This window comes from Miniopterus natalensis, chromosome 17 (assembly GCF_054644295.1).
Source record: "Miniopterus natalensis isolate mMinNat1 chromosome 17, mMinNat1.hap1, whole genome shotgun sequence".
In the NCBI taxonomy this organism is placed as follows: Eukaryota; Metazoa; Chordata; class Mammalia; order Chiroptera; family Miniopteridae; genus Miniopterus; species Miniopterus natalensis.
Window position 1 is genome coordinate 12,627,203 of NC_142097.1, and position 24,267 is coordinate 12,651,469.

At 35.8% G+C, this 24,267-nt stretch overlaps 1 protein-coding gene across 1 annotated transcript in view; it reads left to right on the forward strand.

Annotated features, from left to right (window-relative positions):
- The window catches only part of UBE2G1 (ubiquitin conjugating enzyme E2 G1), an 88,260-nt gene that overhangs the window by 48,570 nt on the left and 15,423 nt on the right, over positions 1-24,267 (forward strand). The window contains exons 2-3 of the mRNA XM_016200954.2: positions 10,830-10,932; positions 19,938-20,035. Coding sequence (XP_016056440.1) covers positions 10,830-10,932; positions 19,938-20,035 — 201 coding nt within the window. The remainder of the gene's footprint in view (positions 1-10,829; positions 10,933-19,937; positions 20,036-24,267) is intronic.

Genomic DNA, 24,267 nt, shown 5'->3' on the forward strand with positions numbered 1-24,267 from the left:
TCTGGAAGAGATCTTGGATTGGAACTGGCACGTCCTGCTGGTGAGATTATTTTTCTTTCTTATGCCAGAGGGGAATTGGGCATACTTAGAGGAAATAGTGTAAGAACCAGGAATCAACTCTGTATTTTAATGTGCATTTATGAGTCAGAACATCTCATTGTAGTCTCCCTTATATGTGGGGGATACATTCCAGTACTGAACTCTATATATACTGTTTTTTTCCCAGTACACATACCTTTTCCCTTAAAGAAAGCACTTTACAGCTTCTCTTAGGCATATCCTAATTTGCAACTCACTACTACTCTTCTGTGTTGGGCCCATTAAGTAAAATAAGAGTAACTTGAGCAAAGCACTGTAGTCAGTCTGATAACTACTGTAGACAACTACTTAAGTGACAAGTGGGAAGGGAGCGTTTACTGCATGGATAACTGGACAAGGATGATTCGTGTCTTGGGCAGGATGGAGCGGGACGGTGCAAGATTTCACCATGTTATTCAGCATGCAATTTAAAACATCAGTTGTTTATTTCTGGAATTTTTATTTTCTGACCTAGGTTGACTACAGGTAACTGAAACCCTGGAAAGTGAAACCGCGGATAAGGGAGGAACTGCTGTACATTTGTGTTACCCGTTTCAGTTTTTACTTTTTGCATTGCCTTTTTTTAGTATTTCTTATGTAAATCCATGCACTAAAAGTAGATTAACATTTGGTCATATGTAAGTAATTTTTTCCTGTGGTTCAAGTAGTTACATTTTTATGTAGACAAAGCTGCCACTCTGACTTTTATGACGTTTGAGTTTCATGTCTTGCTTAGTCCAGCCAAAGAATTAAAAAAATAAGAATCAATTATTTTGGTAAATGTTATATTATGTATAAATGTATAATTTGTGTATAAGTTTTGGATTTATTCCCCTTCCCCCAATGGACAATTCTGTAAATTTCCAAAGAGCCTGTTTTCGTTCGGTATGTTCCATTGACCTGTTTATTCTGGTATTCATCCCACTTTGTTTTAATTACTCTGTTGTAAAGGTTGTAAAGCTTCGTGTTTCATTTTGAGTCTTTGATAACCCTGATATAAAAATCTGACAGCATAGAAACACTTTAGACCAATCCCACTATAGATGCCAACATCCTCGGTAAGTTTCAGCAAGTTGAAACTGGCAGTGTAGTAAATGACCAATGGGATTCTATTTAGGATTGCTTAGATAATGTATTCATATTACTACTAATACTATATATTAATACATTAAAGAAGAAACAATGCCATGATTATGGACCAATAATAACATGTAGACAAATGTTGAAAGGCATTTGAAAAAATTCAGCTTCCCATTCATGCTCGATCTTTAAAAACAAACCAAACAACAATCAACTTAGAACTTTAGAAACTGCTTTAATGCATAAATAATGATGGCGTGGAATCAACAGTAGGTATAAATACATATAAATAATAAAAGTATGTATATCACTACTTTTGGTAATGTTCTAGCCAATGCAGGAAAACAAGACAAAAAGTAAAACACAAGTAATACAAACAAAGAAACCAAGTAGAATGTTACCAAGTGATGATCTATTTTTTAAAAATCCAGAGAATTGCCCAGTGGCTCAGTGGTTTAGCATCCACCCATGAACCAGGCAAACACAGTTCAATTCCCTGTCAGGGCACATGCCTGGGTTTCGGGCTCAATCCCCAGCAGGGGGTGTGCAGAAAGCAGCTCATCAATTATTCTCTCTCATTGATGTTTCTCTCTCCCTCCTTTACTCTCTCTGAAATCAAAACATTGAAAAGAAAAAAAATCCAGAGAATCAATTGAAAGTTAGAAACAAGAGCTTAGATAGCTATCTGAATATAATATTTAAAAATTGATAATTTTACTTAATACGAACTAAAAAAGATGAAAATCTTTAAGAAACAGGTAAATGACTAGAACAGCATGTTATTTTATTATAATTAGCACATAAAAAAAGCTCACCTTAATAATAAAATAGCAGTAAATTGTATTTTTGCCTACCAGATTATATATAATACAAGATATTATTTGTAGTTGTAGTGAATTTAAAACAACTATAAATAGGGAACTCGCTAATTCAAATTTAGCACCATCCATAATGAAATATTTTAAACTCAGAGATGTATATTAAGCCTAACAAACAAATTTTAAAATATTTGCCTGCCTGCTCTTTATGAGGAAGACTATGAAAGAACTTTCTGCTTACAGTGCAAGTAAGCACAGGATGGATATGACTGTCTTGACTTCTGGAAAGTTTTCATTGATAATTAAAAGTTAAATTTCACTAAACTGGTAATTCAGATTGATAATCTAACATTAACATATAGCTTTTAAAAAATTTTATATTTTATGAATAAGTTAAGGAGACAACAAGAGATTTTGACCTTTTTTTTCCCTTTCAACTCCTCACCCAAGGATATGTTTATTGATTTTGAGAGAGAGAGAGAGAGAAACGTTGATCAGTTGCTTCTTGTTGCGCCCCGACATGGGATTGAACCCGCAACCTAGGTATGTGCCCTGACCAGATATCAAACCTGAAACCTTTCGATGTACAGGATGACTTTCCAACCAACTGAGCCACTTGACCAGGGCAAGAGAGTTTGATTTTTGCATGCCAGTGTCTCAGATTTGTATAATGTAAATCACTGGCTGCTGACTTAAGTGATTAAAGTTTGGTTGCTGTAAATGTCAGGTGCATTTGGTTCTAAATTCCATACAGTTCTATAACTTTGAGTTTGGAGTTTATCATGGAAATAGGAGGGGGTATGAGAGAGGACAATGGGAAGGCAAACATTACATGGTTTAATTAATATAGCGTCCTAACCTTCATTTAATGGCACATGTTACTGCCTCTCATTTCTTTGTGAAATTGTTTTTCCCCATCCTTTTAAAGCTAGTGGAATGCAGTTAAACGAAACTACTAGTTAGCATAGGAAATATTTTCTGTTGGTTTTGGATCCAGCTCCTTAGATTACTTTAAGAATTACTTACTTTCCATCTAAATGGTTGATCGCCATCTACCTCTAGCCTCAGTGCTTCCTTTTTTATTTTCTGGGGTTAAATTCAGTTTTTTCATATATTCCTTTAGGAATCTGCTCTTCTTCTCAATTGGAAATAGTCTCATGCTTTACTGTATATCAAACATTTTACCTGGGCTTTGTGTAATATTTGTCTTTAGTTTTTATTATATCTATAGATCCATTGAAAAGCTGGTAGAGACTTTAAAACACAGGTGTGCGTGCATACACAATCAATTCTTATTTTTTGAATATATATATTTTTTCCATTGTGTGTTTTGTTTTTTTGGCTTTGTTTTAAGAGTGGAAAGAAGGGGTAGAGACAGAGAGAGAGAAACACATTGATTGGTTGCCTTCCATATTGCCCTTACCGGGGCCAGGGATCGAACCTGCAACCCAGGTACGTGCCCTTGACCAGGAATCGAACCAACGACCCTTTGGTGGGAAGGACAAGGCTCTAACCATTAAGCACACTGGCCAGGGCTTATTTTATGAATAGTTTTTTAAAAGATTCAAACACAATAGTTATTGCTTCTTTCTCTTACCTAAAATAAACTTTTCCAATTTTGAAAATGAGTACTGCAGAAAATCTGAAGAATTTCACATAAACATTTTAATAATTTATTTGGAATTTTTTTGAGGTACTCTATAGTCAGTTTAGAAATTTATGTGTACAACAAAAGAATGGACACTGTCATTTTGGGTTATTTTAGTTTATCAATTTTAAGGTGAGTTAAACACTTTATAAAGAAATGCTATTGTAGATAGGTCTGAAACCAAAGCCAAGATTCGGTGCTGCAGTGGAAAGAAGCAGCAAATTTAGAGTTTGATGACCTGCTTTCAAGTCTGAGATCTACCAATAGCTAGTTTTCAGATCTTGGGGAAAAGATGGGTTATTTAATAGAATTCCCTGGAACAACTGGGGATATATGGGGATAGGTGGATGGGAGTTCCATTTATATCTTTATGTTTGCATAAATTATGAAGAAGTTGTGATAGTTTTTGAGTGCCTACAGTGTGCCAGGTACTAGGTCGGACACTGTGCGTGCATGCAAGAATGTATTCCTCAAAAAGACCTTATGAAGTAGACAGTTATCCTCATTTTACAGATGAGGAACATGACTGGCCAATTATTCAATAGTTGAAATAAAACAGATAAGCTCATTAAAAGAAACCAATCAAGAATGTTTTGATCTGAACTTGAGGGAATAAGGCTTTAGTAAACATGACAAACCAAAGAGCAGTCAAGAAAGAAAATTAGCTTGTTGTTTTTTTAAACTTATATTGAAAATGAAAACTTAAAAAGACCAAAAATCAAGAACATTTTAGAGCAAAAATGGCACTTATAAAGAGCTATAATGCTTAAAAAGCTCACCCAAATCAGTAAGAAAAAGCTGAATCACTTCATGAAAAAAGGGCAAAAAATATAAATAGGTAATTATATAAGTTGTCAGTGGTCATTGGGAAAGGATAATACCCAGTGTTAACAAGGCTGAAGGGAAATAAATACCCACAGTGTTTCTGGGAATATAAATTGAAATAAACTTTTCATGGATGATATGCATGTTCCTTTGACTCACAATTCAACTTAACAGGAGTTTAGGTTCTAGGATATACTTCTACAAATGTACAAGGAAAGTACAAATGTGTTTTGTGAAAGTATAATTGAAAAAAGTAGGGGGAGAAGCCAAGTGTCTAGTGATACCATACTTAAGTGACCTTAAGGTATAAAATGATAGTAAAACCTTGATACAAAATAAGAAAGGTTTTCTGAATTAGAACGTTTAAGAATTGACAAATTAGTTTACCTGTTTTTACTTATGTAGACACGTTTGTGCACTTAAAATGAAGTATGTATGAAAATAATTCCATAGAAAAGTTTCTATATGTATTACTGTAATTTTAAATTTATACTGAATAGGTCTAGTAAATGTGCACATTCACCAGTTACCTCAAGTAAACAAATGCACACTGCTGTGGTGTGGCTTAGCACCCGTGGGAACATTGGCCAGCAGGTGTTAAAACTGCTGCAAAAAGCCATGCTACAGGACAATTACTGTGTGCAATGCGGTGTGATCACGTGCTAGTCATTCGCAGAAGATTGTTTACGAGCTGTGACTCTTGGATTTAAATATGTAGACTATACTTGTAGATATATAATATTTATGTTGGCAAAATTACTACAGTGTTTTTTCCAACATATGGCCTATTCGCTAAAATCTGTTAAAAGTTACATCTTAAACAAATCTATTTTTGGTCTCAAGATGTAAGGCTAGTGAGAGAATTGGCATCCAAACCCTGTTCTGACATAATACTATGCTCTGTGCTCAAAACTATGTCCCATATTTTCTCTTGTGAAATTAAATTAAGAATTCCCCCCCAGAATTGTCTTTATCAAATTTGTTTCTGAAAAATAAATGAGATAACCAAGTAGGTTGGAGTTTTTATATAAAACTACAGACTATAGTGTCTAGGCATAACAGTTTCTGTACTGTGAGGAATTCCTGCTGTAGCAAATCTTGACAGAGATATATGATAGTGCTACTGTATTTACTTTAACCATAAGCAACAACATGTTTAAGACTTAATGTTGAAGAGCCTCTAGATTTAAGTGTTTGAAGAGGAAATAAGCAAGGTGAAATACTGCAGGCAGCAGACCTTCCTTAAGTGTAATTTTAGGAATGTGGTCCTGCATTCTGCCAAGCAAATTTTCTGAAGCATATTGGCAAAATCTTTGCATGATATCTTATCTGCTCCATATTCTATATATAGGTTTTTCAGGCACTGTATAAGGAACCCATCTGAGTTGAAAATGATTTAGATTAGGAAATTAGCCAGCCTTATCCCTAGCCCATGGCTTGATATATTTAAAAAAAAAACAACCCTAATTTTAAACTTTTAAAATTTATAAGAAATCCGTAAAAATCATTAAATGGATGCATCTTAAAATCAATAGAGGAAATATAAATAGACTTTTGCAGTTATTTACCGATATATTACTTTTTTAAAATAATAATTAATGGAAGCTTGCAGGAAAGGAATGTTTTCCCAGTTAATTTTGGTGACTGGGTTTGTGGTGATTTATATGTTTTAAAGTAATATGGCAACTTATTCCTCTAATAATAAGGTCAAAATTATTTTGACAAGCCATCTCAGTACTTAGGAGTAATTAGTTAGTTTCCGGATAAAAGGTCCTATCTGTGATTTCAAAACTTCAAAATGAAGCCAGTGTAAAAATAGTCACTTTATAGAAATGTACCTTACAGCCAGCTGTGTGTTATATAAATAAACTTGACAGAAATGCACATTCCCTGGAGCAGGAGACTACAACCACCCAGACATAAAGGAAAATCAGTGCTAGGCTATAAATACCAGTTTGTATTCGACTTTGTAGCTGTTAGACTTGGTCTTGGCAAAGTATATTCACAGTGTTAAAGTAGCTTATTTCCTTAATAGTCAAGTATAAAATGACAGTATTTGGGTCTTTGTATGTTATTGTTTTGAGACCTCGTGTTTTTGCTGAGGCTCAGTGAATATTTTCATGTTATTGACAAAATAATTTTAAAAAATATATTTTTATTGATTTTGAGAGAGAGGAAGGGAGAGAGAGAAACATTGATGTGAGAGAGAAACATTGATCATTTGCCTCCCGCAGGCACCCCAACTGAGGATCAAGCTCACAACCTGGCTATGTGCCCTGACTGGGAATTGAACTGGCGACCTTTCCGTGCATAGGACGATGCTTAAGCAACTGAGCCACACTGGTCAGGGCAACAAAATATTTTCAGACATTATTTTAGACTACATTAAATTGCCTTTTTAGCATTGTTTTTTAAAATTTTTTTTTTTTTTTTTAAATATAATTTTACTGATTTGAGAGAGTCAGAAAGGGGGAGGGAGAGGGAGAGAGAGAGAAACATCAATGATCAGAGAGTCATTGGTTTGCTGCCTCGTGCATGCCCCCTGCTGGAGAATGAGCCTGCAACTTGGGCATGTGCCCTGACTGGGAATCAAACTATTACCTCCTGGTTCATGAGTCCATGCTCAACCACTGAGCCATGTGGGCCAGGCTGTTTTTCAGACTCGCATTGAGAAAAGTTTTAAAGTTATAATAATACTCCTATCCCTTATGATTTTGAAGCATATCCCAAACATCACAATCATTTGTCTGTAAATATTTCAGTATCTCTAAATAATTCTATATCTCTTAAAAATAAGGGTAAAACCCCATTACCACACTTTAAAAAATTAACAATAGCTTGGCTGGTGTGGCTCATCCTTTAAGCATTGACCTATGACCCAGGTGACCCATCCCCAGTAGGGGGTGTGCAGAAGGCAGCCGATCAGTGACTCTCATCATTGATGTTTCTCTCTCTCCCTCTCCCTTCTTCTCTCTGAAATCAATAAAGATATACTTAAAAAATTAACAGTAATTTAATATTTTTAATATTATTTTACTATTGTCTTCAAATTTTCACTTGTGTCATAATTATTTTTTATAAAAGCTTCTTAATATTCTCTCTAGGAATTGAGCCTAGGGAGGCCAGGACAGTCTGACCATTGGCAATCAGAAACACTACCCAAATTTTCCAAAAAATGACCTAATCCGTACCACAAACTCAGAGGTGTTTACTGAGACAATTAGCCATTTCAGTGGTATTTAGTGTATTCACAATGTGCAACCACCATCTCTTTGTAGTTTCAAAACTTTTTCATCATCCTAACACTCCCTAACCCCTCACCTCCCATACCTATTAAGTACTCATACCCCATTACCCCCTCACCCATCCATTGGTAACCTCTGTTCTGCTTTCTGTCTCTGGATTTGCCTTTTCTGGATATAGTAAAGGAGTCATACAATATGGGACCTCAGTGTCTGGTTTCTTTCAGTAGCCTGATGTTTTTGAGGTTCCTTTAAGTTGTAACATGTATCAGAACTTTCTATTTATGGCTGATAATATTCTATTGTATGTATATACCATAATTTGTTTGTTCATTCATTCATTGATGGATATTTGGGTTGTTTCTACCTTCTTACTATTAATGAGTAATGCTTCTATATAAACATTAGTGTGTAACTTCCTATGTGAACAGAACAGATGTTTTCATTTCTCTTGGGTATATACCTAGGAGTGGAATTGCTGGGTTATATTGGAGCTTTCTGGTTAACTTTGAGGAATTGTGTGTGATTTTTGACTTATTATTTTAACCCCCACATCACCAAGCTTGATTGATTATTCTGTCTCCTACATATCCGTGTTTTCCATCTTTATTCCCACTACCATATACTAATGGTACACTTTCCAGGATTACTTTACTAGCTTCCTTTTTGTTTTCTTTGTCTTCACCATGGCTCCATTCTATGTCATCTTTCACATACTCCAAAATTGGTTTTTGAAAATGGAAATCTTATGAGGTTACCTCATTGTTTTAAAAACAAAACACAAACCCAGAGGTTCATCATCATAGCCCTCTGGATAAAGCCTAAGCTTACCTGTCTTACAAAGGCTCTTTGCTGTCCAGTTCCTTCTGTCTAGTTTCAGCTTAATGCTGCCCCTTTGTTCCAGCCACATACTGATGTCTATATTTCAAGTTTTTGTATATGCTCCTCTAACTCTAGCACCTCCCCCACCCAAATCCTTTGTCTTATTTCAGATGTCTCTTTTTAGAAGCTCTTACTGTCTCTTCATGATTATAATGTGTCCTTCTTTTGTGCCCCTCAATTCCTGTATTAATTCTGGAGCATTTACACACATTGTGTGAATCAGGAGCTGATAGTTAAGTGCTAGGTGATGTAGTGCAGACTAAAAGTATAATTAATAGTATAATTAAAGTATAATTAATAATTCAGTAGTCAAAAGATTACTTGGTAAATTACTTAAGGAAGGCCTCATGGAGGAAGGTGTTATTTGAAGTGGACTTTGAAGGAAGCATTCATAAAGGTATGGTACTACTGATCTGTAACTATAGGTAGATCGAACCTATTGAATATCCATGGATCTAGACCTATGAGGACTCGTGGTAGGGGCAAAAGCCATGACAAAAGTGAGGTGTTGGACATTCTTCAGCAGGGCTTTTGTATTATGTGAAACAAGCAGAGGACACAATTACACCCGTGGAAGAAAAGCATTGAAAGAATGTGCAAAAGGTTTTAAGGACTTACAGTGTATTTACAAAAGTAAGAAGCAATGACATACTTTATGAGAAGTGTAAGAAAATTTTCAAGGGTAATTTCTTACCATATATGCTAATTTCAGAGTTTACCCACCTACATTTATAAAACTCCATGAAACTTCTGACAGAAAACGCAACAACTAGGTGATTTCTAGGTAAATTATAGAATCATCCACAAGACTTTTGTGTACAATGTTGGAGAAATGGTCTGTGTTTATCTAGTGTTTATCTAGAAAAAGATTGGAAATGAGATAACTCTGTGTAGAAAGTAACTGACTGTTTTGCAGTTGTCTGTGTTCTACCCTGTCTCTCACTTGATAGTAAAAGTGGGACTTTCAGCTCTTCCTGTAGTTAGCACTCAGTAAATGCTTGCATGCATAAACAAAATAAGATTAAAATGTAATTCCTATGTTTCCATTTTCAGTATCTTTTTTATGTGTTATAATAACTAGCTATTTAAATGTTAAAAAGCATTTCTTGTTTTTTGAAATACAGTACTGATTTAAAACTATTTATAAAAGTCTCCTTTGCCTGTTAGGCAAAAATATTAGACTTCTAAAAAAACTCCCCTTAAATTTTGAGAAAAGAAGCCATTCATGTTTAAATATAAATAAACTTTCACTTTTGGCGCTCTCTGTGTTTCACTGGCATTTTGGGGTGTTAAATTTTAGTTGAAATAACACCACCTCTGATTCCTCAAAAAAATTAATATTTTCTTCTCAGTTACCAATACACTTTTCAGTCTTTTATAGCACTTTGAGTTGTAGTACACTTAGTTATATTGTTAGACTGAGCTCCTTGAAGAGGATGGCAGGAATTACGAGAATTACAAACCTGTTAAAACTCCCAGCAAGTTCTTTCTGAGCTCCTCTCTTTTGTTGGCTTTGTCTCCACTTTACAATTTCAGCCAGTCAGTGCTCCCTGTCTGACTTACCAGTTGGTGATGTATGTATATATATACTTTTATATTACTATCATGATTGTGATGATAGCTTCAGAGGTGTAAACATACATCAATATGTATCAAATATGTGTATTTCACTGAATGCAAATTATACCTCATTAAATACACATGAATATCCACTGTAGGTGTGTATCCCCCAAGATTACAGAGGAGTTGTCAGATAGATATACAATTATTAGTATAAGTGAAGGTTGGTTAAGCTCAGATTCCAATGCAAAGGTATTAGGCACTCTGTTGGTGTTTCTGAAAGTGTATCCTAAAGATCACAGCATAAGAATTGCCAGAAGTACTGGCTTAATTTCCCTCCAAAACAGTTTCTGGTGGATGGGCCTGGATATTTGCATTTTAACAAGCTTTCTACACTACTGTGTCTCCGTAGCACTGTAGAGCTACCTAGAATGGTAAGAACCTAGCTGGAAACCAGGGTTAGAAGTAAGAGGGCATTAGAAATTGATTTTCTGGGCAGTTTACTTTTACCCATTGCTTCCTTGTGTTAAAGAGTTGGAAATGTTTTGGTCATCAGGTAGCATTTTGCTAGTGGACCCAGGTATATCCATTTAATAGTTTTAATAAGGTTTATATTCAAGTTTTGTAATTTATCTATTGGGTGAAAATTATGTACTTTAATTTTAAAGTTTTGATAAAATTTTTCTTTCTCCACAGAACTCAACAAAAATCCAGTGGAAGGCTTTTCAGCAGGTTTAATAGATGACAATGATCTCTACCGATGGGAAGTCCTTATTATTGGTCCTCCAGATACACTTTAGTAAGTACAATAAAACTGACATCAAAGTGGAGCTCTTTTAATTAGTTGAAATGTAAACTATTTTGGCAAACTGAAGTGAAATTATTTTTTAAAGAGCAGGCGAAATGGCCGTATTTAGTATCATTTGTATGGAATGATCATGCCTAAGGTTTTTGTGTCTTGCTTGAAACTCTAATGTTTAAAACCTTTTGCTTTCTTAAGAATAAAAGTGTTTCAGAAATTCAGATATTCTTGATACATGGGATACATTTATTACAGAGAAACTATCTTTAAGGTGAGCTTATACATAAATAATATATTTTCTTACCTGTATTCCAGAAATTGGATTGGTTTTGTCAAGATAGGGAAGAAGAAAATTTTTTTCTGAAATGTTTCTCCTTCCTTTCCTTGTGCTTACTGTGCCTTGCCTCCAGAGGGTACATTGTAATTTTAAAGATACGGTTTTATCATTTTTAACATTTTATTAGTTTAATTAAAGCATGCTATTAATCTGGGAGATTCCATACAAAGCATAGTGTATACAAAATTGTCTTTAAGCAGACTGGAGAGAACTTTCAAGATCATCAATTTCAGTGGTTCTCTAATTGGATCCCCACAGAATACTTGTTAGAACCAAGGTGTAATCACCCTACAGTGAACTAACTCACAGTCGTCTTTTCCCAGTTTACAAATGTGATTGTTACAGTTAATCATTTTTAGTTAACCATGTACTAACTGATGTCAAGATGGACAACAGAATGTAGTGGTATCAAAGAGCAATAGAAAAAGAAAGATGGAATTTCTTAAATATTTTATGTAATACATTTCTAGATTCAAAGGCCACAGTCATATTTTCTGCTCCAAGTGTTTACAGACTAAGTTAAACTTACTAATATACATATATATTTAATGTTCTATAAGAGGGATCATGACTACCTTGTACCAGACTTGTACAAGTTCCGTATTTTTTACAGAAGTTGGAGTATTGGAAGAAAATGCAGTGACTTCCTCAAAGATATACAACTGAGGGACAGATCTAGATCTGAGTCTCTTGGAGACTATACTTCCTCACTCAACCAAGGTCCTTGATGGTACTAAGCAGGCAAGGATTTGGATGCATCACGCATTTTTTCTGATGGTCAGGTAGTTTCATTTTAGGTGTTCTAAGATGGTAATTCCTCCTCACCCCATAAAATACGTGATGGAAAAGAAAACTCAGCTACTTCAGTACCAGAGTAGACTGGTGTATGCCATATAGACTTGAGATGTAGTGTGGATTTTTGGGTTTCCTATAGCCTGAAAAAAATTGTTTTGTTAGCCCTAGCCGGCTTGGCTTGGTAGATAAAGCATTGGCCTGTGGACTGAAGGGTCCTGTGTTCGATCCCAGCCAAGGGCACATACCTTGGGTGCAGGCTTGATCCCCAGCCCCACCTGGGTTACATGCGGGAGGCAACCAATCAATGTGTTTCTCTCACATTGATGTTCTCTCACATTAATGTTTCTTCCTCTCTCTCCCTTCTACTCTCTCTGAAAAGGAATGGAAAAAACATCCTCAAGTGAGGATTAAAAAAATAAAATTATGTTTTGTCATACGTATTGCCAATCAGAATTTTTGCTCGTGTATTTCCCAGTGGTATGTTTGCATTGGTAATTGTTGTAAATTAAAATAACTCAATTTAAAATAACCACTGTGTTAGTTTGGTAGCCATTGAAAACTATCCTAGAAGTATTTCCCCACAATCTTAATATTATTTGAAAGCTAATTTCTTAATCAAATATTATACACAAAACCATACATACATAACCTGGTTTTTATGAGCTTGATGAAGTTCAGGTCTATTCTTCTAGGTTTTGCAATCAAGACACATTGCATGAAGGTTTACTCAGGAGAAACACAGCAACATTCCAGTGATATAATCTTGTTACCCTTACAGTTATATGAGATGATGAGAGAAATTCCTCTAAACTGATGTTGTCTATATAGAGGATTGGTTAGGCATCTAGGCTTGAGCTACATCTCTAAGGACCTCACCGAATTCTTATACTTTTTTCATGCAATGGTGGCACTTTTCTCTGAATATTATTAGCTGATCCATATGTTTTGCATACCTTCAGCTTCACCAAAGAGAACCACTTTTTAATACTTATTGTACTAATTAACAGACCATTATTTCCACCAATGAAAACCTCTTTCTGGCCTTCAATATACATTTAAAAAGTACTGGCTGTTTGATATGAGATGTGGATAGCAGAAGCATTTGTGGCAGCTCTTTGGAGTATGGACGTACTGATGAGACAAATGACAGCCACTTCTGCACTGCTTCTTCCTGATGAGAGCACCAGCAGCACCTGGGCTGTAGTTTATCCTCAATGCCATTCGTATTTTGAACATCCTGTGAATAATGAAGCCTTAATGCAGTTGACAGATATACTAATCACCCAGAATTACCTGGATCTGATGCCTTATTATTAATGATCTTTTCTAAAATTCATGTGCTGGAAGTTATAAAATTGTTTTTAAAGCCCTCAAAAAAGAGGGTTAAGATTTTTTGAGTTTAGGGCATCCCTTTTCGCAATGTCCTACTTACAATAGCTGCAAAAATAAAGTGTTACACTGGCATTTACACTAATTTCTTTAGTTCTCAGATTTTTATTTATTTTTAAATATATCTTTATTGATTTCAGAGAGAGGAAGGGAGAGCAAGTGAGAGAGAGAGAGAGATAAACATCAATGATGAGAGAGTCGTCATTGAATGACTGCCTCCTGCACACCCCTGAATGGGGATCGAGCCCGCAACCCGGGCATGTGCCCTGACCTGGAATTGAACCGTGATCTCCTGGATCCGAGGTCGATGCTCAACCGCTGAGCCACGCCCGGCCAGGCCTCAGATATTTTAAGTACTCTTACATTGCATGGGAACATGACCTTGAATTAGCTAATAGTCACTGCTCCCAAAGAGGTTATACATTTTAGTTGACAAAACAGATCATTGCATAGCCATGTAATACACTTTGGTGATAGCTATGGTGCAGATAGGCATGGGTATTATGACAAATCTTTGCGAACATGGTAGGTTTTGAATGTGTCAGTGAACTCTTCTCAGAGGAAAAGATGTCTAAAATGGGAACTGAAAGTTAGTAACTGTATTAGTTACTAGGCTTTTTGGCTATAAGTGACAGAAATCTGATTTTAACTGGCTTAGAATACTTTGAATAATTTGTTGTCCTGACACAAAATGGTTACAGCAGTTTGAGCGTTTCAGAATATCACCCAGGGAAGAAGAGAGGGCGGTTTCGTGTCTCATTTGTCAGAGTTGAACGACTTGCTTGTTTCTTGTCCAGGACTGGCCAGGTGAATGAGAGTCCCACCTTGGCTTAGGCTAGTTATTCTGGGGTGGAAGAGACTTGGGGCTGTCAGCAGCAAGGTAAGAAGAACTGTGCAGGTATTCTGGCAGTGAGAGTAGTGTGGAGGGGTAAATGGAAGGGAAACTGAGGATTAAGCATTTCATAGGGAGAACTGTATACATAGGCCTGGAAAAAAAAGGCTGGAACAAGGGTATGGCAACTAAAATGAATATAAAGAATTTTAAGAAACAAGGTTGGGTAGGGAGTTGAGGGCTAGTTGAAATTTATAAAACACTGTTAAAGAGTTTGAATTTCTTTTGTCCTAAGGACAAAGCACAGCCATTGGGAAATTTTACATCAGGAGTTACCAGTTAAATTTATATTTTAAAATGCGCATTGAATTACTAAGTATAATTTTGGGATTATGGATTTTATTTTCCCTCAGTTTACTAGTATTTTACTTCTGCAACAAAAATATATTTTTAACAATGTTACGTTAAAATTTTCTTTGTTTATAACATAAAAAATAGACTGGGTGTTTGGGGGCTGCTCATGGCTGCTTGAAGTAGGGAGATCAGCAGCCTTTGCCTAGGGGATAGAAAGCGAGCATATGTACCTAGGGCAGGACGCTGAGAAAGGCAGAGGAACTTAGCCAGCAAGGTATAAGGAGCGGGAAGGTTTTATAGAAGTAAGCTTTCTAAAATTTTACTAAGAATCAAGTATCAAAAATCAAGTATTTAATAGTATTTGGTTATTTAACAGTAAGAAAATTACTGGTGTTCTTGTAGTTATTTCAATGGAGTGAAGACTATAGACCTTAAGTATAAATAACTGCCTAGGAAAAGAAACAGGCTGACAATGGGGGTTGGGGTGGCAGGGTTATAGGGTTGAAATTAAGTTAATATGGGCTTAGATAGTACCCAGACCTAAGTGATTAACTCAGCACTTAATTAGATATTTTATGTAATAATAAAAGAATACTAAAGTTCTTTAAAAGCTGGTGTGGTATTTCATGGTGGCAACGTTAGCCTTCATTTAGTCACTAAATGAAGAGGGCAGTCCACACTCTTTACAATCTGTTCATTCAACTGGTATATTTAAGCATCACTTTATCTGAGACTGATAGTTACCATGAGTATTAATTTAGCCATTATATTTATCTTTACACAGTATTGACTTTTTATTATTTCTCTGTTAATCTTTCTAGTGCTGTTAAGAATTGGTTCTTGAGGCTTTCTTTATTGAGAGACATTCTGAAACTGGTGTGATATACCTGCTGTTTTTATACAACTGATTGTCAAGTAGTGTGGATAGCCACTTGTATCCACAGAAATAAAAAGTTCAGGTAGGAGTGGTAGTAGGTTTTTAAAGAAAGTCTCAGACCACTGTATAATTATATGTTTATAAGTTTGTATTAGTGAATGGTCAATGTACAACTTTTATCTTTTACTCTTTTTCTTTCATCATTAATGAATGGCTAGTCTGTTCAGGTTGTGTGCTGTTTTGTTTTTTACCACTGGCCATGGTGTAGAAAAATTGAAGAATCTTAAGATTATATGTATTTTGTAGTATTGCCTTACCTTGAGATGATATAGAAGATGAAGAGTTAGCTAACCAAACTCTCTAATATACTTCTACACTAACGACATGTTTTTATATTTTTATTTAAGACTTAGAGGCATAAGCCATATATTCTGTAATGAAATTTTGGAGCGAATGAACCTTGTGCTGCACGTATTGCTTAGAGATTGATTGATCACTGGCAGTGCCATACCATTTATCATTTAGTGCTTAAGAACGTGGACTTTGGGGACTATCTTTGTTTCGCTCCCTGACTGTCATTTTTATTAGTTGCGTGATTTTGAACAATTACTTAAATATTGTCTTAGCAGTTCTGCTTCTAGGGTTAAAACTCTATACCTAGGAATGTTTGGAATATTCAGTGTTCCATTGCTTGTGATAGCAAAAAAAAGTGGAAGAAATCAAATGTCTTATGATTGTAATGGATAAATTGTGGAATGTGGCAAATAAACGAACGAGACTAGTATCAACAGGAACAATGTTGAACAAAATTTCAGATGATAGCGTTACAGTTTATTATTTAAATGAAGTAAATATGGCAGAACGGTAGGATCTGACAAAGAGGAATGATAGGATCTCTGATCCTTGTAAGGTTTTTCTACTTTAATACAAAACAGTAAGGGAAGAAACTTGAACTAGGCCTACATTTCTCAACGTTTTCAAATGGGAAACTCCTGCTTGCACACCTCTTTTTAACATCATCATGCTAGTAATTGTCTTTAGTATCTGTGGTGAAGAGAATATATAATGGAAGAGAAGATATTTTTAATTTATTTGATGTTTTTCAATAAGCTTTGAATTTGCTCATCACTGTAGCATCTTTGAAAAACAGAGAACATGTGACATGTTAATATTTAGTCTACAATGTTTTTTACCCTGTGGGTCTTTTGAGTTCCTCTGTTACTTTAGCTTTTCACTATAAATTCGCACACACAAGTCGGGACTGCTGAGCAAGACTTAAAAACATAACACAACACCACAAAAAATGTCCACAGGTAAGGAGAGAAACTATAATGAATAGCATGGTTGGTTCAGAGTGGGTGAGGGCATTGCAAACAGAGTAAAAAATTGTGTGCTTTCAATGGTTTAGGAGAATCCTATTAATTAAACTTGATTGACATTTTAAAGGTTGAAAATAATATAAGGCTAGGTAAATTTTTATGATAGGGATTTCAGTCAGCTGATATTAAGCTTTTAAGAGGATCTAATCAATCAAAATTTAAGGAAAAGCTACCTGAGTATTGAGGACTAGCCTCACCAGTAGAATAAAGCACTTGGGCTTTGTTGCAGCTGTTTTGATGTCCTTTTACATCAGTTCTTGCCTGTTTTCTGTAATGGTGCCTTTCAAACTTTTTTTTTTTTTTTTTTTTTTTTTACCACAACCCATAATCAGAAGTAATTTACATTATGACCAATGTATACTTAGGTGTATTCATCTTAGTGCATAGAAACGTGTGTAGATTATATAACTGAAACACATTACTTGTGATAAGATCTTTGTTTTCTACTTCTATTTAAGAAGAAAACTAGTTAGTGACTCACTTAATTGGCTTTTAGCCCCAGTTTGAAAAACTAGTTCATATAATTAATATGTCCTAAGACCAGTTTGGGCACTGACTTATATAGTTGGGGTAACATAGGCTGAGATGATAGACTTATCTCTTTATCAGTGTAATGCACTCTTCACAATAGATATTCCAGTCTCCATTTTCCTAATCTTCAGGTTTTCCCCCCTTCAATAGATAATCTTATAAATTATGAAAGTTAAGGCAGTAAGCCTGGCATAATATTTGTCATTTTTCTTCCTTTTTGCCCCTACATGCAGTCTGGTTTTCTTCCTTTGCAGAAGGAAAATTTTATATAGGCCCTTGACTACCCTTATTTTCTATATTCTAATTTTTCAGTTACTCTTTCTTTTAGTATCTCTAGTCTTTCTGCCAGCACCTTGTCATTTACTTATAAACAAATTAGCCCCCCTTAAAGCCTTTCATTTGTATTATTTCCCATCGAGTTACCTTCTTTTTTTCTAATCCTCACCCAAGGATATTTTTTCCCATTGATATTTAGAGAGAGTGGAAGGGAAGGGAGGTGGGTGAGATGAGAGGGAGAGGCAGAGACAGACAGACAGAGACATCGATGTGAGAGAGACACATTGATTGGTTGCCTTCCACACACAGGGCCAAGGATCAAACCTTCAACCTAGCTACGTGCCCTTCACTGGGAATTGGACCCTTGACCCTTCAGTGCCTGGGCCAGCACTCTAACCACTAAGCCATGCTGACCAGGGCAAGTTACCATCTTCTTTCACTGTTAAAGTGTCCTATTTGTTATGCTTATACTTTACCACCTCATTCTTTCTTTAGTCCTTGGCAGTCCTTTTCCTATTACTTTTACCAAAATTGTATTATCAAGGTTACTTTTTATACTCAGAGTCCAGTGGCGTTTTCTAAGTGTTCAGGACTTTTGGTATTAATGATCTACTTCTCTTTATTAACCCTCCCCCCAATTTTGCTTTTATGATCAGAAAAAGATGATAAAAATGAATACTTGCTGTGGTTAAAAAGTGAAGCTATACTGAAATATACAAAACAGGAAGTAAAAGATCCCATAATCATGTGCTCCAGAGATAACCATTGTTAATGTATTGGTATCATTTTTTCCAGACATATTTCTATTTGTATATAAACATACCCCCATTTTTTTGGCTTTTAAAGACAAATGCATTTATCCAATAGATACTTGTGTGTTTTTTTAATTTAACAATAGATTGCTCATATCATTCCAGTACTTATTACTGATACAGTTTTTTTTTATATTTTCCTCTGCCACTAGAATGGTAAATTCCATGATACCAGTGCTCTATAATATCTTGCTCTGTTACATCCTTTTACATAGAACAGTGCCTCCCACAAGTAGATAACCAGTGTATATTTGTTAAATGAATGAGCTGAGACATTCTATTTCCATTTAATGGGCTGAGAATTCTATTTCTCACTGATCTAAAACAAACACAACCATATGACCCTGCTCTGATGGTATAATACAATCTGATAAGCAAATTTCTGTTGCAGTAAATTGGTCAGTGTGATAGAGGGACACAGTGGCTTGTTAAAATTGGGTAGTCAAGTAAAATCTTTCTCAAGAGGTAACGTTTAAGTTGAGTTCTGAAAGACAAGGGGAGAATGGTATTTCAAACAGAAGATACAGATGGTACGAAGACACAAGGCAGGAACTTAGTCATTTTGCCCCATAAGGTTGACTTCATCTCATTGGTTTTCACTGTTAACATATACAACTCATTGCATTGTTTTGACAGTTTTTCAAAAACACTTCCTAAGTAAATGGCAGTGATCTAGAATGCACTTAATACAGCAGTCACTGGCCACATGTGGCTATTAAAGTTAAATAAAATTTAAAATTCAGTTTCTCCATTTCACTAGTCATATTTCAAGTGGCTGGTGGCTACCAATAGTTGACTACACAAATGCAGAACATCACCAATGTGTAGAATGTTTTTTTGCATAGGACTGCTTTGGAAAGTCACTAGAATGTAAACTTGAGTGACTGTATGCTTTGTTCATTGCTATATTCGTGACACATGAAGGCCGAATAAATGTTTCTTAAGTGATGAGATAAATAAGTGGATGGATGAATGGAAAGTCAGCACATCTGTTTCCAGATAAGGAACAACAAAATGTGCATAAACTCTGAGCTGAGAAAGAGCTTGTGTTTTAAGAACAGAAAGAAGAGTGATAATTTGAGATCAACAGAGATTTGGCAACTTGACCCCTATAGGCAATGTTAAACCTTCTAAATTTTGTTTTAAATGTAGTGGGAAGTGATAGAAAGGTTTGTAGCACAGCAGTAATGTGATCTGATTTGGATGTCTTTTTTGAGCTATTTTATTTTACTAGCTTCTTGATAGTTTAATAAGGTGGTAGTTATGACAGTTTGTAAACGGGTATTTCAGTAAGTAAACTTGAAATCCAGATTATTAATTTATTTATACTGTCAACACTAACACCCTTGTTTTATGTTTAATAATAATTGTCCACTTATAAGCAGGAACTTATAGGCAAGAACTTGTTTTTGTTTTCCAGTGAAGGTGGTGTTTTTAAGGCTCATCTCACTTTCCCAAAAGATTATCCCCTCCGGCCTCCTAAAATGAAATTCATTACGGAAATCTGGCACCCAAATGGTAAGTTTATCTAGTTTTACATTTATAAATATGATGGCCTGTCACTGAAGTTTTCAAGGTCAGTAAGAAAAATGTAGTTCTCAGTGAAATTGCTTTGGAATTTTTGTGCTGAGTTCATTGTGTTTGTTATGCACATGGCCATGCATTAGATTCTTTAGATGAGAAGGAATAACGGAAATCATATGAAAAAAGTAGTTTTTTACTTATTTACTTAGTTTTCAGCTCTTTTGAATCTCATGGTATTCCAAACTAGAGGCAGGCTTGGTGGGTGATACGATATTCAGCATTAATAGAACTCTTATAATTGAGATAATTTCCAGGGCATTAGGTGACTTATGGGCTATTACAAAGAACACAGAAGTAATTAAACTGAATTATTTAGTTATTTTTTTCTCATCTTAGCTCTTGGACCTCTTTTAATCTATATTCTTAGTTATAAAAAAGGGAACGTCCTATCTACCTCATAAGGTGACTGAGAACACCAAATGAGGTAAAATACTGTTTGTTTTAACCTTTGGAAAACATTCTCTACTGCTGTTCATGGAACAGAGACATTTGACTTTTTTACCCAAAGATCTGCTATGATTTAAAATCCACTTTGTGGGCCAAAGGTTAGGCTAGATAAGCCATGCTTATTATACACAGTCTCCTTGAACTTTTGGCCTTGTTTTGTATGCGCTTGCAAGGATTTTTTTCTAAGTATTTTGGACTATCATTATTTTGTAATCAGCTATCTTTTTAGACAATACTAATCTGTATTTTGTTTCTCATAGTCAAGGCTCTTTCAATTGCAAGGAAGAAAAACCCTTATTTATTAGTTTAATAAAAAATCAGTGAGAGAGTAATGGATTTTCGAATAAATTAAGGCATTATTGCATGGACAGGGAGTAGCTATTAGAACCCAGTGTCCTGAAAAAAGCAGATGGGTCTTATGAGAAACTGGAACTGGCACATGGAGAACTATTGGAAACCAAGGGAACCACCATATTTCATCACATCTAAGATAGCAGCAATTATAAAAGGCACACAATTATTACGTTTAGAAGGGAGAAAAATACCTCTGACAGTCTATTTGTGGGAGAATGCATTAGCAGTAGTCCTGCATGAAGTGTGGAGGCATGAATTGACGACGTTCACCTCGTTTCTTTGAAATTTCTTTAATCTCTTCCTAGGCTTTTGGCAGTTTTTCCTGCTTCACTTGAATTATTTGATGTGTAATAGCAATCTCTCTGCACCTATTTCAAAAGAAGATATGACAAAACTTCTCACTGTTGGCTACAACAGACTAGCTGTAGAATTCTCGGCAAAGCCTCTTTGAGCCTTAGGTTCTCTATCTGTGAGAATTAAGTGAGAGCACATATGTACACAATATGTGGCACTTCTGTTAAGAGGAAGGATAGCAGTGGCCTAAGTAGTTTAAGAGGACAACCAACCGATGAAGCAATTTTTTTTTTTAAGGTTGAAGAGATGTTTTTCTTTTGCGGGCCATAAGGTAGAAGGTGTTAGAGAGTGAAATAATTAAGACTTGTGAAGAAAGGATGCCTGAAGAGGTAGTGGGGCAATGATGGCTACAGGAAGGATTAGACTAGGGAAGAGTGAAAAGTCATTTTGAAATAAGAATGAGAGGAAAATTGAGCATTTGAGTATCTGCTAGGCACTGGAGATATAAAGATGATTAGTGAGTTATGGTCTCTTTCTGTAAGGATATTATGGTTTATATAGGCAGAGGTGGACATGTAAACTTAATGGTGAAACTGAGAGATGATAGTGATGTGTAGTTATAAAGGTATTGGTAGCATAGAAGAGAAAGTTAGAGAATATTATTTTATTTATTTATCTTTATTCTTGAAAGTATTACAGATGTTCCCCTTTTCTCCCCCATTGACCCTCTGAAAGTATGAGTGTTTTAAAAAATTTTTACTAAATATGCTTTTATTGATTGAAGGGAGAGGGAGAGAGATAGAAACATCAATGAGAGTCATTGATTGGCTCCCTCCTGCACGCCCCCTACAGGGGATCGAGCCTGAAATCCATACATGTGCCCTGACTGGGAATCGAACCTTCACCTCTTGGCCCATAGGTCGACGCTCAACCACTGAGCCACACCATCCGGGCAAGAATATGATTCTTGAACAGAACTTTGAATATATAAATGCCTGCCTTGAACTTTGTTCTTTAGGCTGTGGGAACTCATTAAATTGAATAATAGGTTTACCTTGACTATATTTTCTTATAGAAAGATTATACCCATGGAGGAAAGATTAGAAGGGGAAGGCTGACTTGATAGCCAGGCGATAGGTAGAGGATTTTTTCAGTGGTTCCAGTCAGAGACAAGGCTTGAACTAAGAGTAGTGGCAGGGAGGAAAATGTATTCTTTCTTGTTGGGTGGTAAAGGAGAGGTAAGAATTTAGGATAGACCATTTCCAAAATAATTGTAGAATCAAAACCACAGTGAGAGAACACTTTATACCTACTAGGATGGTTATAATAAAAAGGCAGATAATAAGCAAGTGTTAGTGAGAACATAGAGAAATTACAACCATCATACACTACTGTTAACTATTTCAAGAATGTGAAATGGAGCCCGGCCGGGCGTGGCTCAGCGGTTTAGCATCAACCTAGGATCCAGGAGATGGCGGTTTGATTCCCGGTCAGGGCACATGCCTGGGTTGTGGGCTCGATCCCCAGTCGGGGGCATGCAGGAGGTAGCCAATCAATGACCCTCATCATTGATGTTTCTATCTCATCTCTCTCTCCCTTTCTTTCTCTGAAATCAATAAAGACATTTAAAAAAAAAAGTGAAATGGTGCAGCCATTTTGAAAAACAGTCTTGCAGTTCCTCAAAAGGTTAAACATAGTTAGTTACCTTATAATCCAGCAATTCCACTCCTAGATAACCAAGAAATTTGAAAACGTATGTCCAAAAAAATACTTGTATGTGAATGTTCATAGCAGCGTTAGTCATAATCACCCAAAAGTAGAACAACCCAAATGTCTATCATTTGATAAGCAGAAAAACAAAATGTAATATCCATATAATGATATGAGATACTGATATATGCTACAACACAGATGAACCTTGAAAACATTATGCTAAATGAACAAAGCCAGTCTCAAAAGATTACATAGTGTATGATTCTGTTTATCTGAAATGTCCAGTATAGGCAAATCTATAGAGATAGAAAGTCGGTTAGTGCTTGCTGATGGCTTGGGGTGAATTATGGGGGAAATGGGAAGTGATTGCTAATGTATACAGGGGTTTCTTTCTGGGGTGATGAATATATCCTAAAATTGATTATGGTGATGGTTGTACAACTCTGTAAACATAATAGGAACCATTAAATTGTGCACTTCAAATATGTGAATTCTATCTCAATAAAGCCATTATAAAAATTACTGTAGGGTAAAGATTAGCTTTGTGTAGCTTATGTACATACAATTTTGAACTTACTTGTCTTGAGGTACACTTCTGATATATCCAATTAGATAATTAGATAAAAGTAGTCCAGGCAAGACTCAGCAGTGGACTGAGAGCCTTGGAAGTTACTGGCATCAAGATGACGGGTAACGTATAGCAAATCATCACATAGTACACCCTAAACTTACACAGTGTTATATGTTAATTATAAAGCTGGTGGGGGGAGAAGATGATGGGTAAATGGTGATAGAATGACTGAGTTAATTTACCCAGGGACGAGGTGATTAATATGGGAGATAAGGATAACCCCAAAAGTCAGACTGAGGGAAAGGAAACTAGAACGTGACTGAGAATAGCTTAGGACCCGAGGAAAGGAAGTGTCAGAACCTAAGGGAGGAAAATGTGTCCAGGAAGGTGTCCTCAATAACATCAGTTATTTTGGCCCAGAAGGGTTGACTTTAAAAGAACTCAGAGAGCCCAGCTCAGCAGTTGAGCATCGCTCTGTGATCCAGGAGATCTTGCCGGCTCCATCCCCTGTGGGGAGCATGCAGGGGGCAGCTGATCAATGACTCTCTCATCATTGATGTTTCTGTCTCTCTCCCTCTCCCTTTCTCTCTCTGAAATCAATGATATATTTAAAAAGTAAAAAAAGTACTCAGGAGGATATGTTCTCCAGACCACTTTGTGAGAATAATAGCATCCTGATCGGGGCAGAGGCCAGTTTCTAATATGGTAAAAGAGAATGCCCAAGTAGTGAATAGAGAAGGTTGGGAGTAAGTGAGACTTTCATAGTTCTACATGCACAACTTCAGGA